This window comes from Pelodiscus sinensis, chromosome 11 (assembly GCF_049634645.1).
Source record: "Pelodiscus sinensis isolate JC-2024 chromosome 11, ASM4963464v1, whole genome shotgun sequence".
Classification (NCBI taxonomy): domain Eukaryota; kingdom Metazoa; phylum Chordata; order Testudines; family Trionychidae; genus Pelodiscus; species Pelodiscus sinensis.
The window spans coordinates 32,662,229-32,681,106 of NC_134721.1; the positions used below are offsets into that span (position 1 = coordinate 32,662,229).

Here is an 18,878-nt window from a genome sequence, read left to right on the forward strand (position 1 = left end):
AGAGCTGTGGGAAGTCCAGAGCTGGAATAACAGGAAATTGGGATTGAGGGTGACAGGCAGGGCTGGCCTATGGGATAGAGCAGGGAGGAGTGGCAGGGCTGTGTCCCCAGAGCACCTAACGGAGGAGGTGCTGGCTGAGCCCTGGCTCTGTTGCCCCAAGGGTCTGGGATGAGGGGGCAGAAGCAGGTGCGGACTTGCTTCAGTTTCGTTGTGTAACCTCTGAGTAACAGTCTCATGAAACCACCCCCATCTGAGCTGCAGCAGAGATCTTGGCTAACAGGTAGCAGGTACCTAGGGGCTGAGAAGTGCCTCCTACTCTGCTATCCCAGTCTGACCCCCTAATCTCTGCTGATACCCCTCAATCTCTTGTTACCTTAGCCCTGGATTCCCCCAGCTCTGCCAAGGATCCAGAATCCTGGCCTGCAGTCCCCTGCTCTTCCTGGGGTCCCGCACCCTATACATAGTTCTATGGGGCCAGAGAAGAAGACACACAAAGGTAGTTTGTGCCCACTGAGCCTAGTGCATCACATGGGTTGGACAGAGGGGAGAAAGGAGGACAAGGCAACCTGTGTATCCCCTGCTCTTCCTACTCCTCCATCCCCCTCACTGTTTCACCCACTTGCCCCGATACAACTCCTGCCCTCTGCCTCCCCCTCAGCCAACAGCCATGGCAGTGCTGGGTTGGAGGTACCCTCTAGGCCTGGGGCTCAGGCACTGGCATTGATCAAGGAACCTTGGTCAAGCCCAGATACCCCAGCATTGGATGAGGAGAGGGAGTTACTTGCACATGGAGCCTGGAATAGGTTGGTGTGTGGGCGTGTGGTGAAACTAACTGTATTGCAGCAGCAACAGGGCCTGCCTGGGGCACAGGGAGAGGCCCCCACATGGAGATTCCTGCTCCCCTAGCCAGGCGCGGGGGCGAGAAGGGAGGATCCCAGCATCAGGAGCAGCAACCAGGCTCCGAGGGAAGTGGGATGGAGTCAAGAATACTGGGTTCTGTTTGTGGGTCTGAGAAGGGAGTGGGAGCTAGTGGTTAGAGCAGGGCACTTCTTCCCAATGCCCAGACAAATCCCACCTCTGCTGTTTATATTCTGTCTCAGTAAACACTGCAGTTTCAATCAGATGCAACTTTTTTAACTTCCTGTCCAAAACTGTTACATGCTGTTGCTGTGAATTGTTAACAGCCCCAAGGTGGCTGCATCTCAGCACCAGGCAGGGGATGAAAAGTATTAGTTGTGTATATTAAACATGGATCCAGCTGGAGTGATTCAGTGTCTCTGGGCAGCCTCTCACAGACGCCGTGCTCATGAGGAGTTGGGGAAATTGAGGCAAGGAGCGGAAAGGCTCACACAATGAGTCAGTGGTAGAGCTGGGGACAATTCTCCCTCCCCCTCACCCAAGGCTCCAACCGCACCTCTCCCATCCACATCCAGACTGGTTCCCCAGCGTCGGCCCCATCCCTGACACGAGACTCATTGCCCCCTGAGGCTGAGGTTGGGAGGCGTCCCAACACCAGGAACTAGCGCGGCCGAAACTCTAGCTGGATTTTGGGAGCACCCCAACCCAGAGAGCTTGGCTGGGAGCCAGGACACCTGGGCTCTATTTGTAGCAGTAGGAGGGGAAGAGAGCCTAGTGACTGAGAGGGCTGGGAGTGAAATTTGGGTTGTAATTCCAATGCTGCCCTGATTCATGCACTGGCTTAGAGGAAGTAGAGGTGCCTCAGTTTCCCTGTGTGAGCAGTGCTGATGCTGCTTCACCTGTGGGTTAATTAGCCAACTTCTTTGAAGACATGTTCTAGACCCAGGCAGTTCTACAGTGCAAGCTGCCAGACCCATGAGCCTGGGCGAGCCAATGTGCCCATCCCAGCTCATCATCAGCCTCACAGCTTGTCTACCTGCTGGTGCCCACGTTTGCCAGGGAAAGTGTCCAGCCAGGAGACTCTTCCAATGGCGTGTGGGAGACTAATGCACAGAGAGGTTCTGGGGTTCTGTCTCAGAGCCCCCCCCTTTGTTCTGACCCCCATTTCCCACCAGAAGCAGGGCTAAACCCCAGGAGGCTTCACTCCCCTTGTCACCCTAACCACTAGTTACACTGCCCTCCCAGAATTCCTGTTAGTTGTCTTCTCCTCCCTGAGGTTATTCACCCCGGTATTTAGTTGAACCCGTTGGGCTGGCACCACCTGCCCAGCCTTGGGTGTTTCCCACATCCCAGACATGCTGACATCCGCTTTGCCTGTGGGCTGAGGCTCAGGAGGCAGCAGGGGCCCTGCCTATGCTGGGGTGGGAGGCGATGGCGTGCTAAGCAGCAGCACTATCAGTTGGAGTGGGGGGCAGACCACTAAGGAGCTGCAGGGAGTGGGTAGTGGGTGCTCTCCCCTCACATTCACCGCTAATCCATTACAGTGCGGAGCGCCAGTTACTGTGGTGGAGAGCTCAGTAGAGGGTGCCTTCCTCTCACAGCCAGTGCTGACCCCAATGCAGCACCGCTGGGATGCAGGGGGCAGAGCAAGGAGCTCAGGAGCGGGGCGTGTGCCACTTCCAAGGGTGCTGTGCTGTTCCAATTCGCTGCTTTGAGGGAGATGTAACCCTGTCACCCTGCCCACTGATGGTTGTTAGATTGTTAAACCACCTGGCACTCTCCCTACATGCTAGGGTGTGCACTCTGAGGTCCTGGTCAAATCCCAGCTCTGTTAACTTGGTTCTGTCTCTCTGCACCCCAGTTTCAGGCTGAACCTGGACTATCTCCACTCCCTTTTCCCTGCCACCCACGCTCAGTAGCGTTGCTGTGCACTGTTACACTCCTCTACCACCCCAGCACGTTCCACCCCAGGGTTGGCCGCATTGCAGCTGGGGGTGGGTTGAGCTCTGCCTTTCTTTGGCGTGCCATGAAACAGGTCCACGAGAGGAAACATAGGCAGGATAATTATATGTTTCAGGCGTCACACTTTTCCTTGGGACTAGTGGTGAGCAGGGCTGGACAGATAATGAATAGGTCCACACCTTCCCCGCCCAGATAAGGGCCATATATCCTGGATCTGTTGCTCCAATCCAGGTTGGGAGGAAGAGGAGGCAGGAATGGGGTCTTTCCCCTCTAGAAGGCAACAGTTCCCATCTATCCTCATGTTGGAAAGAAAGAGGTCGTGTCCCATCCCCCACCCCTCTGAGCCAGCCAATCCCCTCCTCCTGGGCCTGGATTTGAGCCAGCAGCTGTTGAAGAAGTCCCTGTGTTCCGCTCCCAGGCTTAAGTGTGTCAGGGCCTGGCTTGCGGGACTCCGGGCCCCAGGAATGTGCTGTGTGTGCCAGGAGCAGCATCTCGGCTGACAGGTGCCAAGCTGGCTGCAATTAAGATTCTTTGGAGCTGGGCCTAGCGGGGCCCGCAGCTTTCAGCCCCACTCCCCTCTCACCCGCCAGGCGTTGGCTTCCAGCATCCGCCCGACGCTCCGGTTCTCCTGAGCAGCGGGTGAATCACAAACAGTTCCTTTCCCCTCCCAGGCTGGGAGCTTCTGGGCTGCACGAAGCAGCCACTCAGTGTTAGATGGGTGTGTGTGTGTGGAGGGGGGGGGGGGAGAGCAGTGGCCATGGACACACAGCTGGAAGGAGCTATATGGAATAAGATGCTGTGTTGGGTGGGCCATGGCTAAACTTCTTCACTACTCTCCTGCTTCTCCCAGTGCTCCTGTTCTAGCCCAGTTAGCCCCTGTACTTTCCAGGGCAAGAAATAGAATCCAGGGGTCCTGAATCACAGCCCCGCTATTCAACCCCACTCCCCTCCCAGGCTTGATGAAAGAACCCAGGGCCCCCGAGTCCCAGTCCCAACCCTCTGTTCTAAGCCACCATAGATCACTTCCCTCCTACAGCCCAGAGCATACAGATCTCTAAAGCCTTGACTGTGTTGGAGGGGGGATTTGTGGGGAATATATGGGGCTAGGAGATGAGATGTTCTGAGGGATGTGTGCTTCTATTTCCGTGTGGAAGGGGCAGACCTGCTGGGGGTAGGGAGGGGTTGTATGCAGGCATTAACATTTGCTCCCTTGTCCTTTCCAGATGCCCTCCCCATGCCTGTGTCTCAGTGGGTAGACCTGCCATGAGTGCAGGGGCCTGGCCTAGCCCTAGATCAATGTTTCTCAATCATTGGTACAAGTACCTTTAGGGGTACTCGAGAGATGTCTGGGGGGGGTACATCAACACAACTGAAATTTGGAGAAAACTGAAATTTTTTTCAGTGTTTTATAATTTTTATACTTTTTCCACCCAAACATTTCATCACCCACCCGGCTATGATAAAGTTGTTTAAATAAATGTGTTACAATGGTAGAAAAAAAATTGTGTGCCTGAAAACTGGAGGTACTGGAGGTACTTATACTGTTTTAAGGGGGTACTTTATAAAAAAAAAAGGTTGAGAAATACTGGCCTAGATGACCTCTCTAGGTCCCTTCCAATCCTGTAATTCAATCATTCTAAGAGTCCTCCCAAGTTGCTTTTCCAGCCTGGCTAAGTGCAGCCTGGCTAACATCCATCCAGTGAACGCGCACCATGTGACATTCCCCTCTAAGGCAACCTGCACCGCCCCACTGACTTGTCCCTTGAACAGGAGCAGACGCCTGCCTGGAGTAAACAGCACAGCTTCTCTTTCCCACCCCTGCCCCTGGGGCTCTTGCAATTGTCTGTTATTGGCTGCTGGAGCCCATCCTGAGACACCTTGGGTCTGATTACCAGGGCTTCAGAGCGGCACCATTGGTGGGGAGGCTTTTGTCCAGGGATTCCATTCCGACCCACCAGTGAGGTCTCATTTGAGGGGAGGTTGTCATAAGAAATCAGTGCAAAAATCTGTGGAAAGATCTGAGCTTCTTCTTTCTGTGCCTAAATGAGAGGGGAGCTGAGCGGGTTACGGGAGCTGGGCACTGTTAGTAATCAGGTGCACGGCGTCCCTAGTCCAGTAGTAATTAATCCAGGCTCCCCTCCTATGCATTGCAGAATCTAGTGCTAGCCAGAGTGGGGGGTCCTTGAGACCAGCGAGAGCTGGGCCTGGTAGTTAATGGAAAACCTGGGAGTGGGGCTGTGGGTCCCTGATGTCATGCCCAGCGCTGGTCGTTTTTGCACCAACCACGCTTGTGCAAATCACCTTGATACATGCACACTAGAGTCTGCATTACACTAGTGCAACCCACTATGAATTCTGGTGTCTTACTTTCCACCCTCACTTTTACCACCATCGCCCCTGCGATGTACGTCGATGTCCACAGCAGTCCAGAGTTGTGCGCATTCAGGGGTGATACACTGGGGTAGATCAGTGTGTTGGTGAGGGAGGGGGGGAGTTACAGGAGTGTGCCAAGTCTTGATGGTTAATCAGGGACTTTCACCTTGAACCAAGAAAACACCTTTCCCAGTGTTAAATGTAAGGATCCGGATCCAGCTCTTCGGGCCACCCTGGCTTGGACTGATCGGCACTTGTAAGCTCAGCGTCTTCGCTGCCCCCCCCCCCCCCCCCGCTCTTTGCTCTCACTCCCGCCGAGCTTTGGGAAGTTTCCCTCCAAGAGTCTGTGCCTCACGCCCCTGCCCAACCCCCTCCCCAAGCGGCTCTCTCTTCGGAAACTCTGAAGGATCAAGAAAACAAAGGGGGGCGTCCCCGCCCCAGCTGTGGGTTCTGCGTGTCACAGTCTCCTCCTGGCAGGGAACCGGTTGGGCAGGTAGCGCACAGGTGGGTGACACCGTTATTTCCAAACGCATGCGCCATCCCCACCCCTTCCTTAAAAAACAAACTCCCTAATGAGCTCAGCGCAGCGCGCAGGTACAGTTCTTTTCCCTTCCCGATCCGACCTGTCCCTCCGGATCCGAGCCCGCAAGAATCCCGGTTATCCCGGCAGGGAAGCAGCTATCGAACACCCCGGGGAGCCTGCCTGCTCCGTAGCCAGCTCCGACACTCCCTCCCTTCAGCGACTGTACCTGCTGGGAGGCTGAAACTGACCAGAGCGCAGCCTGCGCGCGAAGGAAAGGCGCTGCCTGAAATTGCCCAGAACCCAATGATCCATCTGTAGAACGCTGCGGTCCTGACTTGTTGCAACGTTCCCTCCTCAGAACGTTGAGGAAACTTTGTTCCCCGGTTTCCTTGCAAATTTATATACTCCCTGGAAATTCCTCGGCTGCTGATTTGTTTTAATTTTATTTGAAAGGAAAAGATTCTTCCCAAGTTGGGTGAAAGTTTCCCCCTGATTTTACGCTAAGAGGGAGAAGTGTATTTCGTTATTGATCTGTTTATGAATCCCAGACAATTCATTGATCTCAAAGATGCCTCGGGCTTTCTTAGTGAAAAAATCCTGTGTGGCTGTGGGCAAGAGGAATTGGAGTGAATTGCCTGATGAAGAGAGAGGAGAGATCTATGTACCAGGTGAGTCTGATTGAAGGGAGGGTGCTATTTCTGTGCAGATGTTTATCTGGTCCCCATCACCCAGTATCTGAGCACCTCACAATCCTGGTGCTCTCCTTCCCATTGCTCACATAGGGAAACTGAAGCACAGAGAGGCTAAGTGACTTGCCAAGGTCCCACGCGGTGTGTCTTTGGCAGAAAGAGGATTAAACCGGGTCCTTCAAATTCTAGGCAACTATTCCTTGAAATAGTGCCATTCATGCTTTCTGAATGACGTTTGTTGCTGGCGCGTCCCCTGTTCAAAACTCAGCCCAGACTGGGGGACAGTAACGCTGGGGAAACGGCTTCTCCTGGTGGAAGGGGAGCCCGACAGACAGCTAGAATGTGGGGCCAACGGTTCCGTGCTCCCCTCTGTCCAGCCTGGCTCACTGAGGATTCACAGCTTCCAGGAAGGGTCTACAACGGATTCTCGGCTCCAGGAGGGTGACCTTCGGACCCGGCTCATTTCCTTAACTGATCTGCCGAGGGCAGCCTGTGTGTCAGCCTAGGGCCGGATCCGGAAAGGGGACCCATCAGGGTTTCCAGGTAGCATTTGTTTTGGCTCAGCTCTTCCAAGGGGAATCTTTGGCACGCCAGGCTCCCGTCTAGCTCCTTGATCATTGTGCCTTGCCCCTGAGCCGCTGGAGCCCCGGGGGGCTGCTCAGGCGGGGGGAGGGGGAAGCGCAATGGTGCGGAACTCTAGCGTCCATGCTCGGGAGTAGCGTTTAATGTTTAAACTCCCTCGTGGGCGGGCCTGTTCCTTAGGGGAGGGCCTGGGAGGTGTGTGGGGATGCTGGCTCCATTAGACTGTCACAAGGAGCCCTCAGTCCCGACTCCATCTAACCACTAGGCCCCACTCCCCTTTTTGAGCTGAGGATAAAAGCCAGGGGTCCTGACTCCCAGCCCCACTTCCTCCCCAGAGCTGGGAATAAGGTTACAAGTCAGGGCACCCGAGGTCGCTCAGCTCAATCAGTTAGGAATTCCTTCTAAGGGTGTTGGTCCAGCTAGTGCTGTTCCAGCCCACTTCAGCAGCAAGGCTGGGGTTGTGGTTAGGTCCTTGCATAGACCTGGGTTCAGGTCTTTACTCTCCCACCAGTCTATCATGTAAAGTCTCTGTGCCTCAGTTTCCCCATTGTGAACTGGTGGTGATAGCCATTAAGGGTGTGTGTGGGGGGGGGGACCTCTAGACAGTGAGGCCTGCAGGTACCACAGTGATGGGAGGGCTAGACAGGTACTGGGAGAGTGTTTTGTTTTCCTGGAGGCTAGTGAAATATCTTTGATCTTAAAGTGCTGGATCTGAATGCTTCAGTGAGAGAGACTGTGGAAACCAGGGCAAGACCTGCCCTAGGGAATATGGCACCCTAGGCAAATTTGTGGTTTGATGCCTCTGACCCTTCTGAGCATAACACCACCCATTTCCCCAGCACCCATGGGCTTCTCAACCCCTGCGCCATCCTCCTGTGCACCCTTTACCACTAACCCTGCATTGCGCCCCCTTTGCTCCTAAATCTCTGCACAATGACCCCTTCATCCCAACCCCAGCCCTGCACTTCAGGCATGCCCTGCCACGCTGCTCCCCTGCTCAGTACCCTCCACTGCCCATGCCCAGTTGCTCCTCACGCTCTGGCTATAGTGCCCTGGGCATGGCCAGCCCTAAGGCCAGCCTGGCAGGAGGGGGCCTTAGAATTCCCATCCTCCTGTCAAAGTTTAATTGAATCTCTCTTTAAAGAAAGAACCCCATGCAAGCAAAGAAATCCCAGATTGGGCCTACTCTTCACCTCACGTGCCCCAGCACTGCATCCCCCAGCCTCCTGGGCTGTGCTTTGTAGAGGGGGATGAGCTCCTCCAGCATTGAGCTCCAAGGCTGGAGCACATGAGCACAGGGCTCTGGCTGGAAGGTGAGCTGGTTAAACTGCTCAAAAATAAAGTTGATAGGTAACCTGATGAGAGTCTAAAAGAGCAAACAGGCCTTGAATCTAGCGGAGAGAGAGGCAGAACCAATGAATGGTAAAAGTCAAACATGTTCAAGTGAGAATGGAGGCCCCAGTGTGGGTGTTGATAAGGGGGATCTGGTAAGTGAATAGCATTGGCACAAACAGCCAAGGCCAGTAGTGGCCTCTTCTCCCTTGGAGAAGCTGGCTGCTTTGGGGAACTTTGGTCAAACAGGAGTGACTGAGCTCAATGCAGAGGAAATGGGGTCACTAGGTGGTCTAAAGCTCCCTTTAAATCTCTGGCTGTTGGACTAATTCCCATTTTACAGACAAGAGAATGAGGCCCAGGGCAGATGAAGGGAGTTGCCACAGATCTGAGCTGGGAATAGGACACAATCCAGCGCCTTAAGTGCTTGACTGCAAACTGGGATGCCACTTGTTTCTGGTTGGGTCCAGATCAGATCCTTCCCCTGCTAGTGCCATCTGAGCACCCCTTTGGTGTTGGGTTCCTCTGCAGATTGGTGGCAGGAGAGCTCCCTTCAACCGTGTGTCCCCCATTTCCTCCAATGGGGGAAGAGAAGACTGACTTTTGCCCCACTTTTGCCCCCCATGCACAATAGGAAGGGGTTCAAACCACTAGACCTGACTTCTCTTCCAGAGCTGGGGCTAGAAGCCCTGGGGGCTGCTGAAGATGCTCAGTGAGAGGGGACCTGTAAATCTGATGGCGGGAGGGAAATCAGGACTGATGAGTAAGGACCCCCCAGTGAAGTCAACGGGACACCGAGTACCTGGCTCATGACCCACCCTGCAGCATGCAGGGAGTGTGTGTTAGCACCCTGCCTGGGAGTGCCTGGCTCTGGAGTCTGTAATTAGCCAGTAATTAATACCCGGATACTGTATGAGCAGCTGTGTGTGGATTCCAACCTGCTGATTCCTGGCAGAACCTGGCGTCTGTCTGGGTCACTAACTAATCCAAAGGGGCCTGACTTCAGTTAGACGCTCCCCTTGCCTGGTCCTGACCTCAGGGTTAATGAATCTCTGTTGTACAACAGAGGGAAAATGTAGGACCAGTGAGGGGAAGGAAACTGACCCTTCCTAGGAGGGCTGGCAATAGACCACAGGAGTCCTGGTTCTCAGCTCTGTCCATTACTCTCTCTATTGTTCACTTCTCCTTGGACAGATTCCTCCTAACTCATTGATTGGCTGGTCCTGGATCCCTTTAACTCTGGCTCATACCCCTGATGGGTCAGGCATTGCTGCCCCCTCTGGTCTGATAAACTTCAGCTCTGCTTAAATACCTGCCAGTGCAGGTTAGCCCTTGCAGAGACGGCTGGGTACTAGGATGCCTGGGTTCTAGCCCAGCTCTGGGAGTGAAGGGAGCGCTGGAGTCTGGTCCTAGCTTTCCCTCTGTGAATTCTGGCCTGGCTAACTGAGGCTGTGATGTAATGGGGGCTCAGGGGAGGGCATGAGACAGGTGGGCCCCAGTGACTCCATTCGCACAGCAGGTGGAGGGGGAAGTGCTGCTCCTGGAAGCTGTGTCTCTGCATGTGAAACTCCTCCCTTGCGCTCAGCGAGGCTGTTTTGTGGGACCAGCTGATCTGGCATTGGGACTAAGGACACCTCGTTCTATTCCCAGCTCTGACCCTGGGCCTCAGGTTTCCCTCCCACGTCCCACCCTTTGAATGTTCACACCTGGGAGCAGGGACAGTCTCACCGTTTTCAGGAGCAATCAGATGGCTACTAGGAGCCCCAAATGAGCCAGGGCTATGGAGGCTGCTGCATGACACAGGCTCTGAGGCTGTGTGTATCTTACCTCTGACCTGGTGTTCCTGCTCCATAGTCAAATGGGGGACAAGGACAGGGGGAGGGGAGGAAGGTAGAGCCCAACATCAGTTCTTGGGGAATTATCTGGGGGAGGGGGAGGGGGGAAGCAGTGTTATTTGCTGCCTGTATTCCTGCCCCCCTTTGTCTTAAGCCCTGGCCGCTCCATCCCAAGCCACTGCAAGGGAGAGGGCAGATCCCTTCTCCTCTCCATTGCCGTGTGAGCCACACTTGGTTTTCACCCCACTCCTCCTTTCTCAGGGCAAGGAATTAATAGCTCATGTGAGAGCCAGGAGCCCTGCCTGCTCTAACCCACTGCACCCACCGCTCTCCCGGAGTCAGGGGTAGAAGACTGGGCCAATATTCTACAAGGGTAAATGGCACAACGCAGTAGGTTCTAGGCCTGTTGGCCATTTTTATTTTAATGAAGCCGGGGATATTTAAATCCCGGCTTCATTGACTATGTTGGGTAGTCTAATTTACATGCCTCTGGTGACAGAGGCAGTCTAGACATACCCTAAGTGCCTACAGGGGGAGCCAGGATGACACTGGATAGTGAGGGTCCAGAGAGACACTGAACCAAAGTGCAACCCCTGAATGTGATGGAAACCACCTCTCACCAGCAGGTGCAGCAGCACCCCCAGTTCAGCACTCTGGGAAGAGCAAATATTTGCTGAGGGTCTCTTCAATCAAGCAAAGGTCTAACAAGATGCAAGGGCTAGAAATGGAGGTTGGGCAAATTCAGACTAGAAATAAGGAGCAAATTGGGGAATTAACCATTGGAACAACAGACCAAAGACTGCCGTGGATTCCCCATCGGTGGCCAGTTTTAAATCAGGACTGGCCAGCTGTGTCCATCTAGAGCAGGGTTTCCCAACCTATGGGTCGGGACCCAAATATGGGTCACCATTACATTTCAAAAGGGTCTCCAAGTGTCTCCCCGGGTGGCTCTGTCCTCCTTCACTTCCCCCCATTTTTGAATTGCCCTGGGTCACCAAGTCTTCCTGAATTGTCAAAATGGGTCCCCAGCTGGAAAAAGTTGGGAACTGCTGATCTAGAAAATCTGCTCTAGTTCGGCCAGGCATTAACATAGGCCCTAGGGCTTCCCTGAATTGCACAGGAGGTCAAACTAGGTGACCCCAGCAGTTCCTTCGGATCTTGGGATCCATTTATGTACACAGGCCCTGATTACCAGGTGGCTTCAGAAAAAATACCAGACATACTTGATCTCAGATGGGGGCGGGGACACCAGCCCGGGGGGGGGGGGGGGGGAGAGCAGGGCTGTCTGGGAGGATATGTGTGTGTGTGTGTGTGTGTGTGTGTGTGTGTGTGTGTGTGTGTGTGTGTGTGCGGGGGGAAACTGGCTTGTGGGAAGCAGAGCTGGTGGGGATGGGGGGTTGGGAGCAGCGGGGCTGGCCGGGGAACATGCGGGGGAGACCAGCTGGCGGGAAGCAGGTCTGGCCGGGAGGGGGTCGGGGGAGCGGAGCTGGCCAGGGCAGATCAGGAGGAGGAGGGGGGGAGAACCAGCTGGCGGGAAGCAGGGCTGGTTGGGGGCAGTGGGGCTGGCTGAGGTGTGGGGGAACTGGCCAACGGGAAGTGGGCCTGGCCAAGAAGGGGTCCGGGGGTGTGGGGCTGGCCATTGTGGGGGAGCAGGTGGAGAGAATCAGCTGGCGGGGAGCGGGACTGACCCAGGCACAGGCAGATCCCGGGGCGCTGCCCATCCTGTGCATGGTCCCGGCGAAGCTTGAGCGAGTCCGGCCCCGGGGATTCTCGCCTGCCCTGGCCCTGGCCCCGTCCCTGCCCTCCCCTCACATAGGTGCGTACTGCCTGGCTGGTAGACACACTCACACACTCCTAATAATAATAAAACTTACCTAATTAGAAAATACTGGACATTTGATGTGTCTGGTAGTTTCTTAATTTTTTCCCCGGACAGAACCGTCAAATACTGGACTGTCCGGTTCAAAACCAGACACCTGGCAAACCTAGCCCTGATCCTGCAACCTCCCCAGGGAGGGTGGAACATCCCTGTTCTTGGGGGCAGGCTGACACTTGCCAGGGCTGGCTGGGGTTTACTTGGTCCTGCCTCAGCAGGGGGACTAGACAATGCCTCGTGGTTCCTTCCATCCCAACCTTTCTATGTCCATCCACACATGTGCTTAGCTTTCCTCTGCTGGCTGTTTAGGCCCTCTTGTGCTTGGTACTGTTCAGGCAGGGACAGTGCTTGCGGCAGGGACATACATATTGGGGTGTCATTGCTCAGGGGCAGACAAGCAGAAGGGAGAGCTCTGGCTTTATCAGTGGATGTCTCCAGGAACAACCCCCAGCTCTAGCACCTTCAGTGGAGGTGTCAGAATTTCAGGCCATTGTGGGTGAAGTGGTGGGGAGAACTGTGGGAAACTCTACAGAACTACTTGAGAAAACACAGAACTTCCCAGGGCCGAGGGCCAGCTAATCCCCTGGGTATCTCCAATAGCAGCAACAGATCTGCTTTAATTCAGCCAGGAATTAAAGCCCCATGGCCTGGTGATACAGGAAGTCAGACGAGATGGTCACACTGACTCCTGGCCTTGGTATTTGTCACTGAAGCTGCATGTGAAAATGATGCACAAGCTCCAGCTCAAACAGAAAGCAGCTGCCTCCTTTCTCTATAGCTCCCCCTCCATTGACTCCCTGCCAGCCCTGGGGTCAGTTTAAAGCAGGGGTGTCCAACCAGTTCTAAAGCAGTAGCCACTATAGTAGCTACTGCTATAGCAAACTAGCCACACTCAACCAGCCAAATAGCCACATGTGGCTAGTGGCTAGTGTGCTGGACACCACGGGGTTAAAGTAGTGATCCTGATTTTCAAAGCCATTTGTGGATCATGCCCCAGCTGCATCAAAACCGGTAGTCGATCTATAAACCCCAGTGACTACTGCTCTCCTTGGGGAAGTGCCCATCCATGAGCCCAGAGCAATGGCTGTGAGAGCTGGGGACAAAGCGTTCTCCAGGGAGAGGATCCAGCGGCCCAACAGTCCTCCAGAGAGCAGGCTAGCCCAGAGTCTGACCAGCTGTAGGAACGGCTGCTAAGTCTCCCCTTCAAAGGGACTTCCTGCACCATTGTGGCCAGGCCCTGCTCTCTCAGCTCTGGTGTAATCCCTGGCAACAACGTGTCCAGTCAGCACCTCCCTGAGTTGGGTTGGGCTGCGAGGGTTGGTAAACGCAAAGTAACACATACTGGAAAACATAATCCTAACTAGCCATACAAAATGCGGGGTGTGTGTGTTTGTGTCTAAATTAGCTGTTACCCCTCAGGAAAGAGGGGCAGTTCCCTGACAACATCCGCTCAACGCACAGCGGGAGGCACAAATGCTAAGAGCATGTTTAGGAGCTGTTAGGGAAAGAGCTGGGTCAGAAAATACCATAATCCTGCAATAGAAAGCCCTGGGGTGCCCCTCTCCCCAATACCACGGCCATTCTGGGCACCCACAGCTCAAAAGAGGTACGTTAGAGTTGGTACCGGTACAGAGAAAGCCAATGAAATGCTGAGGGAGGGGGGTGAAACAGCTTCCCTCTGAGGCGAGATTAACAAGCCAGTGTCTGTCCAGTTTAGAAAAAAACCTAAGAGATAACTAGGGGTGTGTGTGTGATAGAAGTCTATAAAACCATGATTTATTTGCCCCGTCCCTGTAACACAGAATCACGGCTCACTCAAGGACAGTAAGAGGCAGCAGGCTTAAAACAATCCGAAGGAAGCATTACTGTGCAGAGCACACAGTCCGCCTGCGGAACTCATTGCCAGGGGAAGTTGTGAAGGCCCAAAGTATAACCGAGTTAAGAGAGCATGAGAGAAGGGGCGGCAGGGCAGGGGAAGCAGGGCTAGGGGGATGCATTGAGGTTCTGCCGTGTGCTTTGGGAGGGGCATACTGGGGTGACTAGCTGGACTAGTTCTGCCCCCTCCCCACCTCCCAGCTGGCCTAGGGGCAGGTGACTCCCATCCGGATATGCTCAATTAAGTGCCTGGGCTGGGCCGAACTTTTCAATAACACCCCGGGGAACCGGTTCCAGGGGCTTGTTTACTGCAGTGCTAGGCAATAGGGTACGGGGAGGTTCCCCTCTGGGGGCACTGGCTTCAGTCTGGTTCCCCTCTACAGGGCGCTGGCTCTGATCTAGCCCAGAGCTGGAGGATTAGCTGGCTCAGGAGACTGGGAACTGGAATGGGTGGGGGGGGGTTCCTTCTGTGTTGCCCTGGCCTGGGCCCAGTTTCCTGCTCTCTTCAGGCTGCTAGGGCACACCTCTCCCCAGTCTGTGGCTGCCAGCTGTCACAGGGTCTAGAGCTGCTCCAGGGGGGGGTCAGTGCCAGGTACCTGCTGGTCCAGAAAGTGTGGGCAAATCAATGGCATGACTCCACTTGATGGGGGACAGTGAATGCTGCAGGTGAGGGTGGGGTGGAGAGCTTGCTGGGAGAAGGAGGACCCCCGGAAACTACCCCCGTTGCATGCAGTGTGGGTTGGCAGGATGGTGGGTAAGGCCCACTGGTGGGGTGGGGGGTTTACAAGCTTATGGGGCCATGCAGAGCCCTGGGCTCATCTCCTGTGTGGCCCTGGAGGGACAGGTCTGACTCCCACCCTCCATTGCTTGTACCCCCCCTAGATCTTAAGGAGCAAACCCATAATCCCCTCCTGTACTTTCTCCTAGTCTGCTTGGGGGGCTGTGCCCTGGCAAAGGACTTGGTGCCTTCGGTGGCTGAATCTCCCTCATATCCAATGCCCCTGGACATGACCCTGCGCAACTCCAGCTACACGACTGCCCAGCTCTCTGGGGAGGCACCCCCCACTGGACAGCACAATGGGTACCTGCGCCCCAAAATGAAGGTATGGACTGAGGGCCAGGGGAGTCCGTGGGGCTCTTCCATAGCACCCCCGTGTGGCCAGTCTGGGCTGTGCAGGCTGGGAGCCCAGAAGAACCCCAGAATCTATCTGTGCCCAGCAGCCTCGCCAGAGAATCCCCTTCTTGCCTATCGCAGCATGGCTGAGCACAAGGGAGGCATGAGCATGGCCATGAGCTCCTGGCCTTATGCCCCTCGATCCCAATGCCCAGTGGCTCTGCTGTCCCAGCCTTGGCTCCTCGCCCACACACGTCTGCCAATGGCCCTCGATCGCACTACCCAGCTGCCCCATGGTGCTGTGGGGGGCGTTTGCGGGAGGGGAGAGCGGATCCCTGTCTGGAGTGTCCAGGGAGGGGGATGTAGTGGGCAGGAGACTGGGGCAGTGAAGGAGCTGGACTTGGGAGGGGCTCTCCAGGGCTGCTGCAGCTGCTGGTGCCTCTGGGCCTGGGAGAGGAGAGAAAGCCCCATCACTGCCCCCCCTGTGGGCTTCATGTCTGACAGCTCCATCCCCACCCCGGTAGGTGACGCTGGGCGAGGGGCCAGGCGAGCTGTTCTCCTGCCCCGTGTGCCAGAAGGGCTTCAGCTACCAGCGCATGCTCAACCGGCACCTCAAGTGCCACAGTGAGGTCAAGCGCCACCTCTGCCCCTACTGCGGGAAGGGCTTCAACGACACCTTTGACCTGAAGCGCCACGTCCGCACCCACACAGGTGAGAGCCCCGTCCCCTGGACACGCCCCTGCCAGCCCCACTGGGACACGCCCCTGACAGCGCTGCTGGGACATGCCCCTGCCAGCCCCGCCCCCACTGGGACACGCCCCTGCCAGCCCCACTGGGACACACCCCTGCCATCCCCGCTGGGATTCGCCCCTGCCATCCCTGCCCCCTCTGGGACATACCCCTTCCAGCCCCGCCCCCTCTGGGACACGCCCCTGCCAGCCCCGCCCTGATGGGACACGCCCCTGCCAGCCCCACCTCTGCTGGGACACACCTCTGCCAGGCCCACTCCCACTAGCCCCACCCCAGCACAGTCACAGATGAGAGCCCTGACCCCCCCGGGACCTGTCCCCACCAGCCCTGCCTCAGCACTGGCGCAGGTGAGCCCTGGCAACAGACCCCATCCCTTACCCCTAGACCTATGGTCTGGGGGGATTTCTTACCCCACCAGCCTCTGCTCTAGTAGAATGGGAGGTGCTGTGTCTGCCTGCCTGCACACACCAGGAGGGTTGTGGGGTTCCTGAGCAGCAGGGTTTGGGGGGCTGGCAGGTGGGATCCGGGGAGGGGTGACGGCAGACGTGGGGGGTGACTCAGCACAGGGAGCGCTAACCCTTCCCTCCCTCCAGGCGTGCGCCCATACAAGTGCAACCTGTGTGACAAGGCCTTCACGCAGCGCTGCTCGCTGGAGTCACACCTGAAGAAGATCCATGGGGTGCAGCAGCGCTACGCCTACAAAGAGCGGCGGGCCAAGCTGTACGTGTGCGAGGAGTGCGGCTGCACAGCCGACAGCCAGGAAAGCCACCTGCTCCATCTGCGGGAGCAACACCCCAACAGCCCCCTGCTGCGCAAGGCCTCGCGCAAGACAGCTGCCTCCCTGCACAGCGCTCTCCCCACCCTGCTGCCGAGCACCCCGCACCTGTGAGGCGGCACCCCCTGCAGAACACTCAGTGCCTGGGCCACAGCGCCCCCTGCAGAGCATCCAGCATCTGGGTCATGGCGCCCCCTGCAGAACACTCAGTGCCTGGGCCACGGCGCCCCTGCAGAGCACCCAGCATCTGGGTCATGGGCCCCCTGCAGAGCACCCAGCGCCTGGGCCACAGCGCCCCCTGCAGAGCACCCAGCATCTGGGTCATGGGCCCCCTGCAGAGCACCCAGCGCCTGGGCCACAGCGCCCCCTGCAGAGCACCCAGCATCTGGGTCATGGGCCCCCTGCAGAGCACCCAGCGCCTGGGCCACGGCGCCCCCTGCAGAGCACCCAGCATCTGGGTCATGGGCCCCCTGCAGAGCACCCAGCGCCTGGGCCACGGCGCCCCTGCAGAGCACCCAGCATCTGGGTCATGGGCCCCCTGCAGAGCACCCAGCGCCTGGGCCACGGCGCCCCCTGCAGAGCACCCAGCATCTGGGTCATGGCCCCCTGCAGAGCACCCAGCGCCTGGGCCACAGCGCCCCCTGCAGAGCACCCAGCATCTGGGTCATGGGCCCCCTGCAGAGCACCCAGTACGGGGGCCAGAGACCCAACACTGGGGCAGGGTCAGTGACTGAGCCCTGCTTCCTGGAGACCGGACACATCCGGTCCCTCCCCAAAGTGACCGGGGACATGGGCAGCAAGTGGCAAATGCTCCGAAGAAGCTCCCACCTCCTATGGAGAAGTCCCCAATGCTACCCCTGCTCTCTGGGGCAGCCAGCAATCCCCAGGCACTGACTTTGCACTGCTCCTTCCCCCAAGCCTCAGGAGAAGTGGGGGCAGCTCCCTTCTGTGGGCCACGTGGTGCCCCACACCCTCCCTGGGCTGGTTCTGCCAGTGCCCCAAGGCCCTTTGCCCACAGGCCGGGCGGGCAGGAAGGACTTTTTGCTCTTCCCTGAGGGGAGCCGGTCAGCAGGTGCATTTACCTCCCTCGGCTCCACCTCGGTGCTGTTCCAGCCCATCCTCACCCCCACCACTCACACTCAGGGAGAACCCAGGGGTGGCTCCATTCCCTGCCCCCACTGCTCCCAGCAGGACTGTTCTGGCCTGGATTTCCCCAGCCTCGTTGGCTGGAGCCCCGGCTGTTCCCATGTGAAGTGCAGGCTGCTCCTGGACTGCTGTTGCTTTGGCAAAGGGGTTTGTTACAAATCCCAGCTGTCCCCACCCGGGAGGCTCCCTGGCTGACTGGAGCCCTGTGCTGGGGGCCTGAGAAGGGAGCCAGGGCAGTGCACGATCCTCTCCAGGGCGCCAGCCACACCTGGGAGCAAGCCGCCTGCCCTTCAAATCTGGCACTGGCTTCCACTCAGGGTGGAGACCTTGGACGCATCTAGCAATGGGGGGGGGGGAGCCTCTATTTCTATAGCACCAGTTCTCCAGGCCCCACCTCCCCCGATTGCAGCTGACACTAACCTGGACAGCTGGTGCCCCCCTTTCTGTGCCTCAGACTGATTGGTGGAGCCCCTCCTAACCAGATCCCCCTCCCCCTGCCTGCGCCTCTCCCACACCTTTACACACCACAGAACACCTGGAATTTGGGGGTCCAGGATCCAGACAATTGCAGACCCCCACCTGCTCACTGTGAGTGGGTGTTGTAGCAGAGACCCCAGGTCAGAGGGCCCCACCAATGGCCTCCCAGGGGGCTGCTGCACCCCACATATAACAAGCTGGGCTGTATTACCCCCCATCTGCACCTTTGTGGATCCATCATAACTGTAGCAGGAAGACCCAGCACATACCCTGCCCCCAACATACTAACTTCCATCCCTTTAAACCTGGGAGTGGGGGACTCTGCCAACCCCCCGTGCCAAGAGGATGGGCAGAGGGCCCTGTTTCCAGCTTGGGGAGGAGCTTCCTCCCCTGCAGGCAGCGGAGACCCCTCACCCCACTCAGCTGGGCTGCTCTAACTGCATCTGTCCTTTCCCTCACCCCCTGCATGGCCTGGCTGCCACTGAGTTGGGCTGCCAGGGCCGGGGGCGCATTCAGTTTGGCTGTGGGAGACGAGCCAGTTTTAGTCATTGTGAGTTCGTGTCTTTGTCTGTTTGTGACTCTATTAAAATCAGGGAATTGAACCAGCTCTGAGCAGTGCTCCTCATTACTATCCAGCAGCCCCCTGCTGCTACCCCAGCCCTGGGTCCCCCTTCGGCTCTCCCAGTGCTCACCCTCCTGCCCCACAACTGC

General features: G+C 56.9%; 1 protein-coding gene across 3 annotated transcripts; it reads left to right on the plus strand.

Moving 5' to 3' along the window:
* The first annotated feature begins 5,049 nt into the window (after nucleotides 1-5,049).
* On the plus strand, nucleotides 5,050-18,772 carry OVOL1 (ovo like transcriptional repressor 1). Of its 3 annotated transcripts, XM_075939013.1 has the most exons (5): nucleotides 5,050-5,697; nucleotides 6,304-6,384; nucleotides 14,833-15,008; nucleotides 15,544-15,730; nucleotides 16,363-18,772. In XM_075939013.1, the coding sequence occupies exons 3-5, from the start codon at nucleotides 14,901-14,903 to the stop codon at nucleotides 16,656-16,658; spliced, it is 591 nt and encodes a 196-aa protein (XP_075795128.1). In that variant the 5' UTR covers nucleotides 5,050-5,697; nucleotides 6,304-6,384; nucleotides 14,833-14,900; the 3' UTR covers nucleotides 16,659-18,772. The 3 variants fall into 3 exon arrangements, with proteins under 3 accessions (XP_075795128.1, XP_006129815.1, XP_075795127.1); XM_006129753.4 differs by lacking the exon at nucleotides 5,050-5,697 and having other exon boundaries at nucleotides 5,712-6,384; XM_075939012.1 differs by lacking the exons at nucleotides 5,050-5,697; nucleotides 6,304-6,384 and adding an exon at nucleotides 6,744-8,300.
* Nucleotides 18,773-18,878: the final 106 nt, after the last annotated feature.